We start from the raw sequence: 16,680 nt of genomic DNA on the forward strand, positions 1-16,680 counted from the left end.
ATCTTCCAAAGGCTTCCTAGAAAGCAAAAGCGGAGCTCATTTCTACAATTTAGCAGAAGTGAATAAATGCATCTTCTCTGGTCAGCTGCTTCATATGATAGTCTACAACTCCTTTGTCCTCTTCTGCCCTCCCCCCCAATACAGTAGTATAATTTTAGGGTTTTATGTTTAAATAGCAGCAAAAGGTATTATTGGTAGTTGTTCCCTCCCCACCCCCCAGATATTACACTCTGATGAACATACTGCATCTTGAAATCCAAACAACACTAGATGAATCTGATTGATGGAAGTACTGTCAAAGTCCAGGTCAATTTTCAACTTGGATATAGTTGATGCCATAACTCTGTGTTCAGGAGAACGTATGAAATCTCTTAAAATCCCAATTATCTGCTTGATATGAGCAACTGAAAGATGCAGTTCTTCAGAACTCTGAAAAAAAATGAATATGCAAAATCTTTAAAAAGGCACACCAGCAAATTCCACCAACGTATGTACTGTATGTATGAATGTATGTACCCTGTTTCTCATATTTTAAGGCATCCCCATAAAATAAGCCATAGCAGGATTTTTAAGCATTCAAGGAATATAAGCCATACCCCGAAAATAAGACATAGTGATAGGAGCAGCAGCAATGCCGGCCGCGGCAGGAGGAGGAGGAAAAAAATAAGACATCCCTTGAAAATAAGCCATAGTGTGTTTTTTTGAGGAAAAAATAAATATAAGACATGTCTTATAATATGAGAAACACGGTATGCATGTTTTCAACCTTGCTGTCACTATTGTGGAAGTCTCATTTTTACCAATTCACAGCAAGAGCAGCAGAGGGCAGCTTTCGATCAGGCACATCACAAGTTTGATTCATGGATTACATTAGCTCACAAGAGGGGAAACAGAACATGAGCTAAAGCACTGATGTAATCAAACTGCAGGACTGAATTTGTCCTACCAGAGAGCAGCTTTCTGCCATTCAGTCCTTAAGCAAAAAATCATAATACAATCTCTAATACCATGGGAAAGGGGTGGCTAAAACAAAAATTGGTTGCAGAGGTCAAGGCAACAAACAAGGTGGTCAACAAACTTCAGGTGACCAGTTAATTCCATAAACAAGAAGCTCCATTTTACTACTTAAAGGTTGTGGTGGACCCCTCTTTGCTTCTCCATGTTTTTAATCTCCACACAATTTTGTGGAAGGGGAAGTTAGGATGAACAGACTTGCCCCTGTCTCTTCCAGGGTTGTGTTTATAATCCAAGCCAGAGGCTGACCATCCACAGCAGGGATCCTGCTTTCCTCATGCAAGTTCCCCGAGTGATTTAGAACCCTACATGTGGGCACAGCAGGCTCTTCACCCCAGACGCCCTCCAGATCATGGAGTAGGAAAGGTGGCAGAGCAATAATTTTTACCTCTTCCAAACAAGCGAATAGTCGTATTACCTGTGCTACGCATTCTTTTAAATTGGAAGCTACTTGGTTTTGCTCTTCCTTGAGGATTTTATATAGAATTGCACGCCGTTCGCTGTCCTTTCGTAGCAAGAAAAGACCAGAATCCCTTTCCTCAAGTGAAGGGGAAGCACTTCGCTCATCTGAAATGGAGCTGTCGTCGGGAACACTGGGCCAGAATGAGACAGCATTCACAAGAAACTATAAATGACAAAGTTGGAGTCCAGAAGAAAACAGCCCAGTTTTTAAAGCAACTTTCTGATTACAGGTACTTAAAATGAATGGATTTTATCTTGTGTGCTACAAAGATGCCCACCAATTCCCAGGTTTTATAGTAGCTGAGAACACAGCTTTCTATGAAACAAGACACTAATTCAACATCTACGGTAAAAAGACCAGATTGATCATAATGTGGACTGCATTCATTTGAAGATTCTGCAATTGTTGCACTTTTTTTGTCAGGGTCTCTTTCTTTTTCCAATTAGACTCACTTGCAGGGGCCTAAACAAACCCAATTCACTACTTTACATTTAACATTTTACTATAGATCTTGTAACGGAATTAATTTTGAGCACATCCTCCCACCTAAACTATAAGGACAGCTGACATCCTCTGTGAACCTAACATGCCGTTTTGCATAGGTCAGGTTTTACCTTAGTAAATGGGAGATAGGACTCTTTGTCTGAACCTCTGACACGGAGCGCCTTGCCTTTTCAAATAGCATGTCATGTGGCATATCAGAGTCTGGTGAAACTGAGCCGTGTTCACTGCTGCTGCTGCCAGCCTGCTCTCCCTGGACTGGCAACGGGAGTGATGTGCTGCGGTTATAATCTGGAGCACAAAAAGAAAAGGGAAATGAATAAACAGGTCCACCTATCTTTTAAGCAAATGAAACAAATGCAGTATAATTAAAATGCAGTTTAAAAAATTGACAAGGTGTGAAATGAAACTACTGGATATGAAAAAGCTGTGTGCAAGCTGCAGAAATAAATTGTGATGATTGATGGAAACCCCTTCTCAAACAAACACTAGCAATGGTTTTTAACCTTTCTGGTGTAGTTCAACTAGGAATTGGGGTGGAAGGGACCTTGTTCTGAGTGATCTCCAAGCACTGAAATAATTACTTGAGATCCAAGAGGCTGCTAGCTGATAAGGCAACGTAACCTTGCTTTTGGAGCTCATCCAAAACTGAAGTTTGTATAAGATTGCTCTCTTTGTGAAGCCAAATCAGCCCTTGCTCAGGATTAAAAAGGTAAAGGTAGAGGACCTGTGACAGTTAAGTCTAGTAGTGAACAACTCTGGGGTTGCGGCGCTCATCTTGCTTTACTGGCCAAGGGAGCCGACGTTTGTCCGCAAATATTTTTTCCGGTTCATGTGGCCAGCATGACTAAGCCGCTTCTGGTGAAACCAGAGCAGCACACGGAAACACTGTTTACCTTCCCTCCGGGGCGGCACCTATTTATCTACTTGCACTGCGTGCTTTTGAACTGCTAGGTTGGCAGAAGCTGGGACCGAACAACAGGAGCTCACCCTGTTGCGGGGATTCGAACCGCCGACCTTCCAGTTGGCAAGCCCTAGGCTCAGGGTTACTAGTTGTATAATTTATTTGCCCTCCTTTTTGGTTCACAACTTGGGATGCCTTACAGACCTTGAACTGCTGGGTGCATATCTACCGAAAATAGGCTTCATTAAAATTTCTCCAAAAAGGATTTTTCTAGTTTTAAAAAATGTCATTTTGGAGAGAAGAAACCCAGCCCTGAATTTCTTCATCCTTTATTAAAATATAGTGCTCTAGTTTCACCAAGTTTGTTATTTCTTGAATTTATTATATTAACACTAGGATGAACCGGCCCCATAAATATTCTTTTCATAGCTTGTTAATTGCTTGGCACATCCAACTGATTTCCTGGTATGTTCAGAACCCAGGATTAAAGAGAAGGATGATGGTTAATATCTCTTTACATACAAATATTTTGACTGATAATTCCTTACCTGAAGGCTTGAATGCAATTCTGTTTTTCTTGCCCTTGTTCAACTGTTTCAAGAATGGGTCCTTAAGTAAGTCCGATGCTGTGACACGCTTATTTGGATCAGGTTCAAAGCAAAGCAAAATAAAAGCTCTTGCTTCAGCAGATAGTGATTCAGGAATTTCAGGGTGAATTTTGAACATTCCAACCTGCAAGCAGAAAGGACGCTCTGCATCACTTCAGCAAGGTAAATTACTTTAAAGTTGACTCATGCTAGGGCTCATACACACTTACCTTTTGCCCCCTCTTTCCAGGCAGAGGTGCATACACTTTAATGTTCTGTGCCTGAGTGTGTATTTTTTGCCCCGAACTTCCCCCACAAAAACCTGCTCTTTAAAGCTGAATTGGAGCAAATGTCAATTTGGCCTTTCGCGACGAAAGCTCCAAACCAAAAAAGGGGGGCACTCGGACACAAACCTTTGTTTGTGGGACATAGTAGGAGCCTGTGGAATGATTTCCTTGCTGAGGCATACAACTATCTTTCCTTGAGGGACTTTTAGAAGAGCAGCAAAACACACATATTTCCTCCAGTTCTAACTTGGTTGGTTGTGAAGCAGCTGTAGCTCCCGGATTCCTTTGCATGCAAGTCGTCTCAGATCTGCTATTCCACATAATAGATGCTGCTAAATAGCCCATGTCAGGAAGTATTCTAGCAGTATGGTAATATGTGGAGGGGCGGGAGGTGGGTTAGTACATACAACACTTACTTTGAACATAGCTGCCTGTGGTTCACCCAGTTCATGAAAGGGAGGCTTCCCTGTCGCCATTTCAATGGCAGTGCAGCCCAAAGACCAGATATCAGCTGGTGCACCATATCCTCGAGGTCCCTTATCAATAATCTCTGGTGCCATGTACTGCAAAGTGCCTAAAGTCATGAAAAAGAATAGGTACAAGTAGTATTATTTTTAAAAATCCCTGAACGGATCACACTTCCTTAGGTACTTTGCAAAAACGGCATTTCCCGTACAGATGGGCTTAACAGATGGATTAAGTACCAGTGCCAACAACTCTCAGCTGCTACGCTGCATTCCGTCACAAATTTTCTACATGACTGCCTTGGCTTATGCAATGTATTTTAAATGGAAGACAATCCATTGAGTCCGTTTAGCTAGACTGAAAATATTGTTTTAAGATCACATTTTCCATATTTTTGCACAGGCATAAACTATTGATTGCATAAACAGTAGAAAGGTTACAACCATTTGCTGGATGGTTCACAAGATAATGTAGAGTACATGCAACTCCCCATTTGTGTGCATTTGAGTTGCGCCAAACTGCGCATGCACACGCACACACCGTTTTTGGAGCCACGAGGAACAAAGGGTGGAATGGGGCAGAAGCGATGTGTGCTGATCCAGCTGTCATGCGCAGCAATCCGGAATGGAACCCCCACATAAGCTGGTATTCCCCGTACTAGTTTTTGCAGTATCACTAACAAAGTTATGTAAATTGTTCCCCTTAAATTAACAAAGAACTTTTTACAATACAACCACATATGCAACTGGGTATAGGTACAAACTGCAGCCTTAGAATATTTATTATATGCATATCCTGTATTATATCATGTATAATATGGAGCTGTCAAAGATATCCAACAGATGTTCCTGACCAGAAGCACACCTTCAGTAAAGCTACAGCATTTTGAATTCTCAGAAAAGTAGAAAGGAGAACTCTTGAATGCAAAGGAGAAAGTGATGGTTAAGAACAAGCTAAAAGCATTCTTGTATGTTGGGGTAATTTCAATCTGTTTTAGTATTTTAACTTTTGCATGTTTTAAAGTATAGTTGTGATTTTTTTCATAATTTTACTTTTTACATTTTGTAAACTGCTTTGAGCTTTTTTGCAATCATGCAGTGTGTGTGTGTGTGTGTGTGTGTGTGTGTGTGTGTGTGTGTGTGTAATAAATAATGGAAAGTTTGAGAAATGCTATTGGGATGGATAATTGTAGACAGAAATTACATTTTGCAGTATTATAAGAAGTAGTTGCTTATACTATTTACAGCTCTGTTCTTTGCTAGACTATCACTTTTGGGGATGACTGAAGCATTCTCTCTGCCTCTCCAAAAACATATTTGATTTGATTTCCCCATGTACACATTAAAATGCAGGCAATAAACGTATTGGTTTTGGACCAAGTTGCTCTCTCCAAGGGCTTTCTCCACAATGTTGATCACAGCTTTACTGATTTATTTTTGTATATAAGCAACAGACAAAGAAAACATTGACCTGAAATCTGTAACCAAGAAAGACTTACAGTATTACTGAACTTTCCGAGTACAATACATTCTATTTATATAAGGAAGATTCTGTACATATATACTCACTATGCAAACAATACCCATTACCCAAAATACTTGAATACAGAATAACCTTAATTAATGTAACAAGTAATAGTCATATATAATTACAAGTAAAACAAAAGCAATAGGCATTGCTCAAATAAACTCTGCAGCTTTGCAACAATTGCATGTTTGGAAATGAGGGGTGTTCAATCACACTCATCAGTGATAAAAATTCATGGAAATGATAAGTAATATCTGAAAGGGGTAGGGGACGTTTTTTAGTCTGAGGGTGACACTCTAGGAAACCTGAGGTCGCATGCCAGTAGTTGGTAGAGCAAATAACATAATTTTTTATCCTCTTATACTACATAGAAGAAAGCAGCCTTATTAAAGAAGAAAAAGGGAAGAAAAAAATGATAACGTAATGTTTTAGTGTTGTGCATTCATTTTTCTTTATTGAAAGATTAAAACAATTCAGTGGAAAACAAAGCGAGAAGTGTTCTTGTTTCATACTGGATAAATGATGCAATCCTAAGCACACTTGCTTGAAATATGGTCCAAATTATGGTTAGGGTGAAACTGAGAGACTGGAGGCCCCTTTAGACTGGTGATTTTTTTGTGGATGCAACATGTCACTGACACAGTAATAGCGCATTAGTGGGGAATTTATGCTAGCCCATCCACACATCATTTAAAGGCACAAATGGTGCTGAAAAGTGCTGATTGTATATAATCACCCTGATAACTTCACCAGTGTAAATCATGACAAATGCCTGGAGGAACTCTGAGTACTTACAGCAGGAGATGCCACAAAATCAGAAAATCTAATGTGGTTTTACAAAAACCAGAAAGGCTTCCAACGTACAGGAAGACCAAAGTGAGCTGATGTGCAATCCCATTTGAACTCCCCCAAAGCAATCTGTCTCTGCAATCTTGTTTGCAGCACTGGCAGACTGCACAGACAACATGACAATCTGGGCAAGCATTACCTCAGATAGTTCCTGTGGGCTATGCACTTTGTACTATCTATATTAGCTAATTAAGGTTTTATAACATTTAACTATTGCATTTACTGTTACTGTGCAAGCAAATCTTCATAACAGAACTGGGTGGAGACTAGGAAGCAGCTTCTAGCTATGAGCACAAAAGCTGCATCCAGACATGGATTTCATATTGTTAGTTTTACTGGTTATAGTGCTAGTGCTTCTGCTCTGATTTCTAACTTTCCTTTTACACTAACACCTTTTTTATGTTATGGACCTGTGGCTTTTTGAGCTTTATACTATACCATGTCATGCAAAAATTTAAATGGCAGAAAAGAAATATATGCCAGGATACGGCCCCAAATTTTGTGAATATCTCAAATTTCCAAGTTAATGGGGTTGCAAATGGATTATTTTTTTCTGGAAATAACTGACATGGTAAGACGCACGGAAGTTCCACTAGATTTCCAGAAGTGATTTACATTGTGTGAGAGCTTGCATAAAAAGTGAAAATGAACACACGTATAAGGAAATGTCGTGAAGGTGGAATAAAATGCCATCTGAGTGTAGCCTAATTCTAACCACAGAAGATTATTAAAAAAAGAAAAAGTTGTTTCTGTTCTTACCTGTAAATGTCTCTGTACATGGATTCACTCCTGCAAGGCGCTTGGAGGTCCCAAAATCAGAAATCTTTACTACTCCACTGTATGTGTTGACTAAAACATTGTCTCCCTTAAATAAACATAAAGAGTAAACAAATTACCGGAAACTTTGGTTATCATGGCTTTTATTAAGCCTTTCTAAAAGAGCAACTTGAACAAGTGGGATCTTAAACCCTGCATTTCTGTAACATACAATTAAAAATATGAGGAAGCATGCAAATGCTCACTTTTATGTCTCTGTGGACAATCTGGTTCTCATGGAGATACTTCAGGCCCTCTAGGATTTGCTTGGTGTAAAACTTAATTGTGGGTTCTTTCATTGGTCCCCATTTTGATCTTAGTAATGCAGAAAGACTTCCTGGGTTTAGGCAGAAAATAAAGGATAAAAAATTATTCAGTCCAGGGTATCAAGGCCTATAATCATTGAATCCTCAGTACAGTACATATGTAAAATCCCATGCAGAGTTACCTGGGATTGAACACGCACACTTCCTGTATTGGACAATATGTGACTAGCTGCTGAGTAAACATGCACAGAATTGAGTCACACACTTTGTTAACTCTGAGCCAAACTCATATGCCCCATTATACAAAGACATAAAAGAGCAAATACTGTGCACTTACACAGCGCATGGCATATATCTAAAGAGATAATTCTAGAAACTAGAGACAGAGTAATCTCAAATCTGTCAGCATTCTGAGGCTAGGTTTGAAGTCACAGGAAACCAGAGTTAATGGTTTACAATGAATGAACAGGTGGGGTCCTTCTTCCACTAGCAAAGAGTGGAATCAACAAACCACAACCCCTGGCTTTGCTGAACTGAAGATCATGGTTTGCTTCACTCAACACAAACCATGAAGTCAAAGCTTGCTCTTGGCTTCCCGATTGTGGTTTGTCTGCGTGAAAATGCTAAGCCAGAGATAGTTATTCACACCAGGGGAACAGTGAATCAGGAGTAATCGCAAGGTTCATGGGTAAACTACGGCTTACCATTGCATGTGAAGTGGGCTTGAATGTTTTAGCATTAGCTCTGTCAGTCTATTAAGGGATCCATTCTAGCACGCCCTCTAAGACTACAGGAAATTTGATTAAGCCTTTGCTTGGGAACAAGCAAAGTTAGACCATTGTTCCCTCTAGCTCAGAATTCTCAACATTGACTAGTAGCAGCTCTCTAGGGAAAGCCTTTTCCCTACCCTGCATGGAGATGACGGGGATCAAACCTATGCATGCAAAGTATAAGCTATGAGCTTTCCCCTGCGTCCATGTTCCAAAAAAAGTAAACACTGTAAAACTCATTCATTCTTATATCAGGAATATGAATATGGGAAGCAACCACAAGGATTTGCAGAAACTAAGATCAGGTAAAAAGGGCAAAAAACAGAATCATTAATAAAACCCCTCAAAAATGTTTTTCAGTATATGTTCTGTTTGAGCTGAGACTCAAAGCCTTCCAGTGAAAATTCTTAACACCTGTATTTCCCCACTACCACTGGAATGCCCTTCCACCTGAGACATCCAGGTCTCTTCTGTTACAGTGGCGCTCGGTAGTGGCGCCCACCCTGTGGAACGCCCTCCCATCAGATGTCAAGGAAATAAGCAACTATCCTGTTTTTAAAAGACATCTGAAGGCAGCCCTGTTATTATATTCAGGAGTGTCCTTAAAGATAAATCTGTTCACTTCAGCTTCTCCTTTATTCTTCCTTTCTCTCTCCCTTAAGTGCTATTTTTTAAAAATAATAATAATTGGTAGAATGCTGAATGGTTTTAGGTGCTTTATAAATAATTATGATAGAAAGAAAAGAGAGAAGAGTTTCTGAACCTAACAGTTCTCTCCAGGAATCAGTGTGAGGCCCGTGTTTGTGCCTGTAACTAATTACAGTCAATGTAAAAATGCTATTTATGTGAGACTAAATTGCACCAGAATTTGAATATACAGCCTTGATTCAGGAAGCAATATGTATATGGATTGGGTTCATGCTGATTTAATTATAGACAGTCTAAAACATTCTACAGAGGTTTGAGATATGAATCATTCTACCCTGAATGTTAGGTTTTACTCTGATTTATAGGTTCGCATATTACACGGAGGGCTCAGTCAATAGAGCATGAGTCTCTTTATGTCAGGGTTGTGGGTTTGAGCCCACATTGGGCAAAATATCCATGCATTGCAGGGGGTTAGACTAGATTACCCTGGTGGTCCTTTCTAACTCCACAATTCTTTTATTCTAAACCTTGGGTTTGTGTGAATGTGTGAACTGCTGAAAAGGAGCTCACAGCCATTTTACTCCTCCTTGGTCCTTTCTGCTGCCACACCAAGCTTAGCTAAGGTTTGGTTTGGTGTAGTATTCTAAAGCCAAGGTTTGGTTTAGCATGGCGTGTGAACCAGATCATAGTAAGGTGTCTTATGAGGTGAAAATAGTAAGATACAAACCTCCAGGCACCTGTTCCATGAAGATTTTAATATATCCATCTTCAGAAACAGAACCAAGATACTGGACAATATTCCGGTGCTTCAGATACTTGTGGAGGGCTATTTCTTCATGCAGCGGCTGAGAATATCTGTCAATGAAGAACAACTGAAGCTTATAAAAATCAGAAGAAAACATACTAACCTAAAATTTCCATGCCACCCACAAGATTGAACTAAAAATTGGTAGGTCGAAGGTCCACAGAAAGGATGGAATAACAATGTAAGATAATTAAAAAGCCCCAATATGGTCAAAATCACCTCAACAAACATATACCGTGCAGTGAAAATATATCCTCAGCCAGAGCTGGTAGGCAGAAAGCTACAGCAGCATTGTATGCATCCACTGTCTTGAGAGACAATAGTGTGTGCCTCCGGCGGTAAAGTCAAACCTCTGCATTTGCAGCACTGAAGTGACCTCCCCAGGGCACAAGTCTGGGCAGTGTGTATGGAGGTCCTGGGGTGCCTAGACAACTAGACACACACCCCTCAGCCTTGCTGATGTGATCCAAAGGAAGGCAGAGCAATACATTTGGCACCAGCTTGGCTGCAGGAATTGCCGCAAGGAGAACTACAAGGTGCCATCCAACTGTCCTGGGGATTCCACTCCGGAATCACTCCTTAGCCTTTTCTTCTCCCCAAAATATCCCACAAGGCAGCTGAGATTTAGGATCAGATATATCCTTCTCCTAAATGGGCTACCTTCCCAGGTTGACAAGCCCCATTTGCCCCTCACTTCCCTCTACAGCACATGCAGAAACCACATTATTGACTGCTATTGGTCTTGTAGGCTCAATCAACCACAGCCTGTCTTCACATGCAGGGGAAATCCCTAACTCACCAAGGGTTTGAGAGCCATTGGCTACTGTTCACCTGGTTTAGCCGGCCATTCCTGGGGTGTGGCCACTGTCGCATACAGACCGCTTCTAGGAACCTCCGGTGAGAGCTGAGAGCAGGGTGGGGCCCAAGGTGGATAAACAGCTCCAGAAGAAGTACGCGCCTCCCAGCAGAGCTACTACGACTCCCCTAACACCCCCAGCATATACCGTAGCATAAAGCATTAGTAAAAGGTTACTCCTCCTCAGGACTAAAATGAATTACCCACCCACCCCATATTTATTGTGTAAGAATAAAATATCAAGACTCACCTGCTGTCTCTCTCTGGTATTTCTTTGATGGCTATTCGGACCTGATTGCTAAGATCTCTTCCAGCATAAACTATCCCGTAGGTTCCTTTGCCTAACACTACTCTGTCTCCATTCTCATCATAGTCATACTCATACTGAAAGCAGAAAGAAACAGAATTCAGCTCTCAGACAGACACACACAAAAACAATATCAAAACCACCAAACAGATTTTAACGTATGCCATTAGCAATGAATTGCCCTAAAGATCAACAGCTCTAGTAGAAATTAAAGAGCAAGCGTTTTTTATAATGTTTGCAGGCAACTGTGGTGCAGGATGAACCTACAAAGACTACTTTGTAGTCAGAACTGCAATGTTCTGATTAACAGGCACTGATTGAAAAATCAATTTTTTAAACATTATATAAGCAGCTGCCCATAATAAAGTTGTGCGACAAAGAGGAATACCTCACAAGTAATTGATTCTTTAATAAAGGGGTGTGTCTTTTTAAAACTGAGTGAAAAATACATAATGGGAACAAACAGCGTAAAACAGAAGATAATGTAAACGGGGGCAGGTTGGCAAGTACTGTAAACCAGACTCCTACAAGTATGTACAAATCTTCTGTCAGTCCTTGAAACTCTTCCACAGTTCATTTTGAAAGTGATTGCCAAGCTTCCTGTTTCCACACAGAGTACTCCAGGGAGGTATTTGTACACCCTAACATGACCTGCCCACTAACTTAGTTCAACCTTTCAAACAGTTTCATTTTTCATGCTTCAGCAGTTCACAGTTCATCGTCCTGTGCTGTTATGTGATATGTGCTATTACCCAAAATGACACAGCCAGAACCTCTTAATGTTTTTTTTTAGCACACCCATATTTCACAGCTACGAAACAGTATTCAACTGATAGAGGTAGCTTGAGGACAGCAACCAGATTTACAAAACGTTAGCCTGAATATCATCGATAGCACATTTCTGACACAGCAGTTGTTTACCCAGAATAAGTCCTACTGTGTTCACTGTGGCTTACTCTTAGATAAGCATGAATAGGAACACAGGCTTTGCATGCACAAAATACGTGAAGATAAACGTTTCAGTGCAATGGACAATTCCACAATCTATTTATTCTAATGACTTTATTTTAAAGCAAATTCAAATTGAGAAGCAGGAGGGAGGCAGAAAGAAATAATTTATGCCCTTGCATACAAATGTTACTTTTGAACAAAGAAGAAGAATTCACTGGTTTTCTAAATGATGTGCACACTGATGTCAAAGAGCTGTTCAAATTAGAGGATTTTCATTGACATCTGCCTCTAAAGTACAGACATGCAGATATATCAGCTAATTCCCACTTAGTCCAGAGAAACCCAAAACATAGCCTTGGCTTCTCTGATATTTGCTAACAAATGTCTCCTTTTAGGCTACAGATATATTGGAATGCTACCCAGAAGCATCCTATATCACTCAACTCTCAAGTAATACTTGATCCAAAGCACTGAGGCATTTCATACTTTATGCTTTTGTTGTTTTTCTTGAACCTTTCAAATAAATGCTTGCTGATCAGAAGGTCGGCGGTTCGAATCCCCACGATGGGGTGAGCTCCCGTTGCTCGGTCCCTGCTCCTGCCAACCTAGCAGTTCGAAAGCACGTCAAAGTGCAAGTAGATAAATAGGTACCGCTACAGCAGGAAGGTAAACGGTGTTTCCGTGCGCTGCTCTAGTTTCGCCAGAAGTGGCTTAGTCATGCTAGCCACATGACCCAGAAAAACTATGTGCAGCCAAACAGCGGCTCCCTCGGCCAGTGAAGCGAGATGAGCACTGCAACCCCAGAGTCCTTCGCAACTGGACTTAACTGTCAGGGGTCCTTTACCTTTATCCCCTTGAGCATGCAAGTTGTGGATTAATAAACAATGAAAACAAACAAACCCAACCCACTCTTAATGAGGAAATAATGGGAACAAAGTTTCATGGCATGTCTGGTTGAACTTAAGTCTCTCTGTGACAATCTTCTTCCCTATTTTATCCACTAGACTTTTAGATGTAAAATAAAAATGTTTTCACATGATCCCAAATTTGCTTAATTTAAATAATTGTAGTATACACTTCTGTGCCATACTTACACTATTTTAAAAACATTTGCAGGGGCATGCTAAAACTCGGTGAGCACAAAATTCTGATAAACTGTCACATGACTGCTTCCACCTTCTGCAGTTGTGGCAGATCGCCATCAGCTTAAGTGGCTGCCATGCTCAAAAGGGTCACGCAAAGAGCTCCTGAGATGTGACCCTCAGCTGTCACCACTTCCTTGATAGTTGACAGGACATTTTCAGAGTCAGAAAAGGACAGTTGGCCAGGCTTTCTCCTAAGGCCTCATGCATTATAAAACATCGAGAAAGCCAGTGTCTTATGACCTTTCCGTACTCACCATTCATATTGGCTTAGTTGCTGTTGATCTGACATTTTTAGGAGTGAATTTGTAAGCTGACTGTCCACACCTTTGGTCACACGTTGCTGTTATTAGACAGTGAGTGAGTGTAGGGTTTACACTAATGGTAGACTGTGCCCAGATTGATAAAAGTTCTGTAGCGTTAGTCAGATCCTTTATTGGTTCTTCCAACCAATAAATGTTGGCAGTTATGAGCATATGCATGGAGACAGCACTTCAGCATGTTATTGTTTCTATTTAATGCCTAGTATTCCAGAATTCTAACCTTGTGGGAGTACAGTAGATTAGAAAACTGACTACTTGGCAGCCTGAGCTAGGGCAAACCTGGTTATTTTGCCTGCAGCTAACGATTGCTGTCACAGGCAGTACTTCAACTCAGGACCACTGTCTCTACCTGCCATATCTCTTGCCTGAACTGAGCTCGCAAACTGACAGCTTGCGCTGATGGGAGGGAAGCAGCGCAAAACAGAACCAACCAATCTCCACCCCTTCCATGCAGAAACTAGGACGATACTTCGACACATGCCATGCAAATGAAAATATTGAGTACACATGTGGCTCTTTCCCAAGAATCTGGGGGCTTTTTGCAGTAGAAGCAGCAGCAGCAGCAGCAGGTTTTTGAGTATGTTACTCTGGAATACTAGCTGAATAGTGCCAACATTGCGTGGTGGCATGCCAAAAAATCCAAAAGAGCCAGCAACTATACCACTATAAATGGTAAATGTGGGAAGCTTCTTACTGCCCTATTGAACAATGTTTTAGCTGCAAAGTTTTAGTTGTGCTGTTCCTATTTTTTAAAAAGGTAGGTATTATTTCTTAAGGTATTAATATATTAAATTAATTAGAATAGGAATATGGAAAGCAAGTTCCTCCCCCACCCAAACAAAGATTTCTGTTTCTCCTCGGTCAACATTACTTACTTCCAATGTGTCTCCATCAATCTCTCCTTCCAGTTCCAGAGTACTTCCTACAGCATCTGTTAAAATCTCTTTAACCAGACTACAAAATCTGTAAGCAATGTACACCACACAATTAAAGGCAAAACAGTATCTTGCTTTTCTGCTCAAATGTGTGATACTTATGATTCATGTGCAATGCAAAGCAATACATCTGCCAACATTCCTTTTCCTCTTCAAAATCACTATTATAGCCTCATGCTGTTGTGCTATTGTTATGCTACAACTTTTATTAATGGATACTGAAACCCCTTACAAATTTATCCCTTATAAATCTGTAATTCAAGTGAAACTTTTGGACTGTTTTAATTAGTTTAAATCAGCATTGGCCCAAGACATTTTGCTGCCTGAAATGGATTCCAAATGATGTCCTCCATCCCAGTTCAAGGACCAACACTTTCACCATGCTGTTAATTCCTACCTTCACATATCCTGATCATACTAAACCAATTAAGATCAATTTAACCAGTGGTATGGTAGGGCCTTTATACATGAGCCTTTACAAAGCACAGGAAAGAAAGGAATGAAGAAAACAAATATGAGGAGTGATATCCAATTGCATAAGCAAATGCAACAGGCACTTCCTGCTTCCACAGTATTCCAGTGCAAAGTGTCTTGTATGTACAGTATTTGCACTGAATATCATGTAGTAGTTTGTGTGGCCACTAACAGGTGGTGCTGCAAACTACAACGTGACAACAGACTTCTGAGAACTGTTCACTTGCTGCTGGGCTATCACAGCAGCACTGGAGAGTGACGAGGAGGGAGTTGGGTGGCCCAGCAAATGAAATGTTTGCGAAAATACTTCTGGGTTTACAAGGTATCCCCTAACTCTTGCATGTCTCATTTTGATAGTTAGGGAAAGCAATGCAAAACTTCTCACCTACTACACTGGTTCTCTGTAGAAAAGTAGATCTGAAAGTCATCAGAGTTGTCGTGGACATACAGAAAACAACACCGTTCGTCAAATTTAGATATGCTGTGGAAAAAGAATTACAATAAAGTTATGCTAAGCACAAGTGGCATGGATGGGGGGCAGAGGTATGAAGATGAAGGAACAAATGGAGCACAGTTAGTTCTGTTTTGCTCGCACAGCAGTTCAGTTTTCCTTCTACCACTACAGAGTTTAAAGAATCAAAGAGAGACAACAGCACAGTCGTGGTTTTTTAAAGCCTGCTTCCAACTGGAGATGACAAGCAATACAATTTGGGTGCCATTTATGAATAAAAATAGAAAATTATGATAAAAATGTGCAGAACAGATCACTAGGACAACGGAAACAACAATCAGTCCGCATAGCAGGAAAAGTTAAGATAAGTGACCTTCAAAAAACCAAATAAATGTACTGCCAGGGTGTTAATCATTCATTCACTTATTTAGTTAGCGTCATTCCATTTATGAGTTGCTTCCAATGAGCATCTCGAAATAAATTATCACCAATACAAACAGATATAAAACAATTTCTTTTATAATAACAATTTAAACAATTTCATATATAAAAACCATTTCAAATCCAATATAAATAAAGGGTGAGATAAAAATCTCCTCCTTAAAAAGCCTGTTGAAAAAGGAAAGTCTTCAATAAGTGCCAAAAAGATAATAAAGACTGCCCCATTAGGATTTACAACACTGTAAAACATAAATTACCAGCTCAGAACAAATAATTCATTGTTCTGCTTACTTTACTCTCTCAGGTTGATTTCTAACACTCTTTTAAAGTCAGATTCGAACAAAAAGTAAAGATGTTTTCAGATTCTGTATAATAAAAGTGCATTTAGCAGTTCTTGTAAGGGGAGTTATAATAGGAGAATAATAGTATTACTTTCTCCCATGTGTCTGTTTCCCCCCCAAATGACCTAAAATCCCTGTAATTCAAACTGCTGAAGTTTGCAGACAATGTTTGTCTAGTACTATATTCATGAGGCAGGAAAAAATCAATTCCAGCCTAGATGAGAGAAAGGAGAAAGCAATGACAATTTTCAAAAGCCATGTAAGAAACACTAATCAATATCCATCCAGTTTCCAATTTGCCAATCTAAATATAATGTTCTGTATAGAAATGTACATGGAGAGGAAGATTAAACTTACTTTCTCACACTACATCTTTCAATGGTATAACTTCAGCAATATAAGGAACATGTTATTTGAAAGTGGTGCCATTAAAAGACCATGAAAATGTCAATTCAACAGAGCAGGGAGGAGGGAGACAAGAAGCAAAATATCCAAGCTACTATGCTGAGCAATGACTAAACTATATTATAGAGCCTGCACATTATGAAGAAATATTT

The 16,680-nt window shown here is 40.0% G+C and overlaps 1 protein-coding gene across 2 annotated transcripts in view; it reads right to left on the bottom strand.

Annotated features, from left to right (window-relative positions):
- MAP3K15 (mitogen-activated protein kinase kinase kinase 15) overlaps window positions 1-16,680 on the bottom strand; it is a 66,698-nt gene that overhangs the window by 3,331 nt on the left and 46,687 nt on the right. For both annotated transcript variants that reach the window (XM_035116513.3, XM_035116515.3), the window contains 11 exons: window positions 15,276-15,371; window positions 14,357-14,444; window positions 11,009-11,142; window positions 9,825-9,952; window positions 7,620-7,750; window positions 7,357-7,462; window positions 4,173-4,330; window positions 3,431-3,614; window positions 2,092-2,269; window positions 1,433-1,607; window positions 244-429 (listed from right to left, as the gene is read on the bottom strand). In XM_035116513.3, the coding sequence (XP_034972404.3) occupies window positions 244-429; window positions 1,433-1,607; window positions 2,092-2,269; window positions 3,431-3,614; window positions 4,173-4,330; window positions 7,357-7,462; window positions 7,620-7,750; window positions 9,825-9,952; window positions 11,009-11,142; window positions 14,357-14,444; window positions 15,276-15,371 (1,564 nt within the window). The remainder of the gene's footprint in view (window positions 1-243; window positions 430-1,432; window positions 1,608-2,091; window positions 2,270-3,430; window positions 3,615-4,172; window positions 4,331-7,356; window positions 7,463-7,619; window positions 7,751-9,824; window positions 9,953-11,008; window positions 11,143-14,356; window positions 14,445-15,275; window positions 15,372-16,680) is intronic.

This window comes from Zootoca vivipara, chromosome 4, assembly GCF_965207765.1.
Source record: "Zootoca vivipara chromosome 4, rZooViv2.hap1.1, whole genome shotgun sequence".
Lineage (NCBI taxonomy): Eukaryota > Metazoa > Chordata > Lepidosauria > Squamata > Lacertidae > Zootoca > Zootoca vivipara.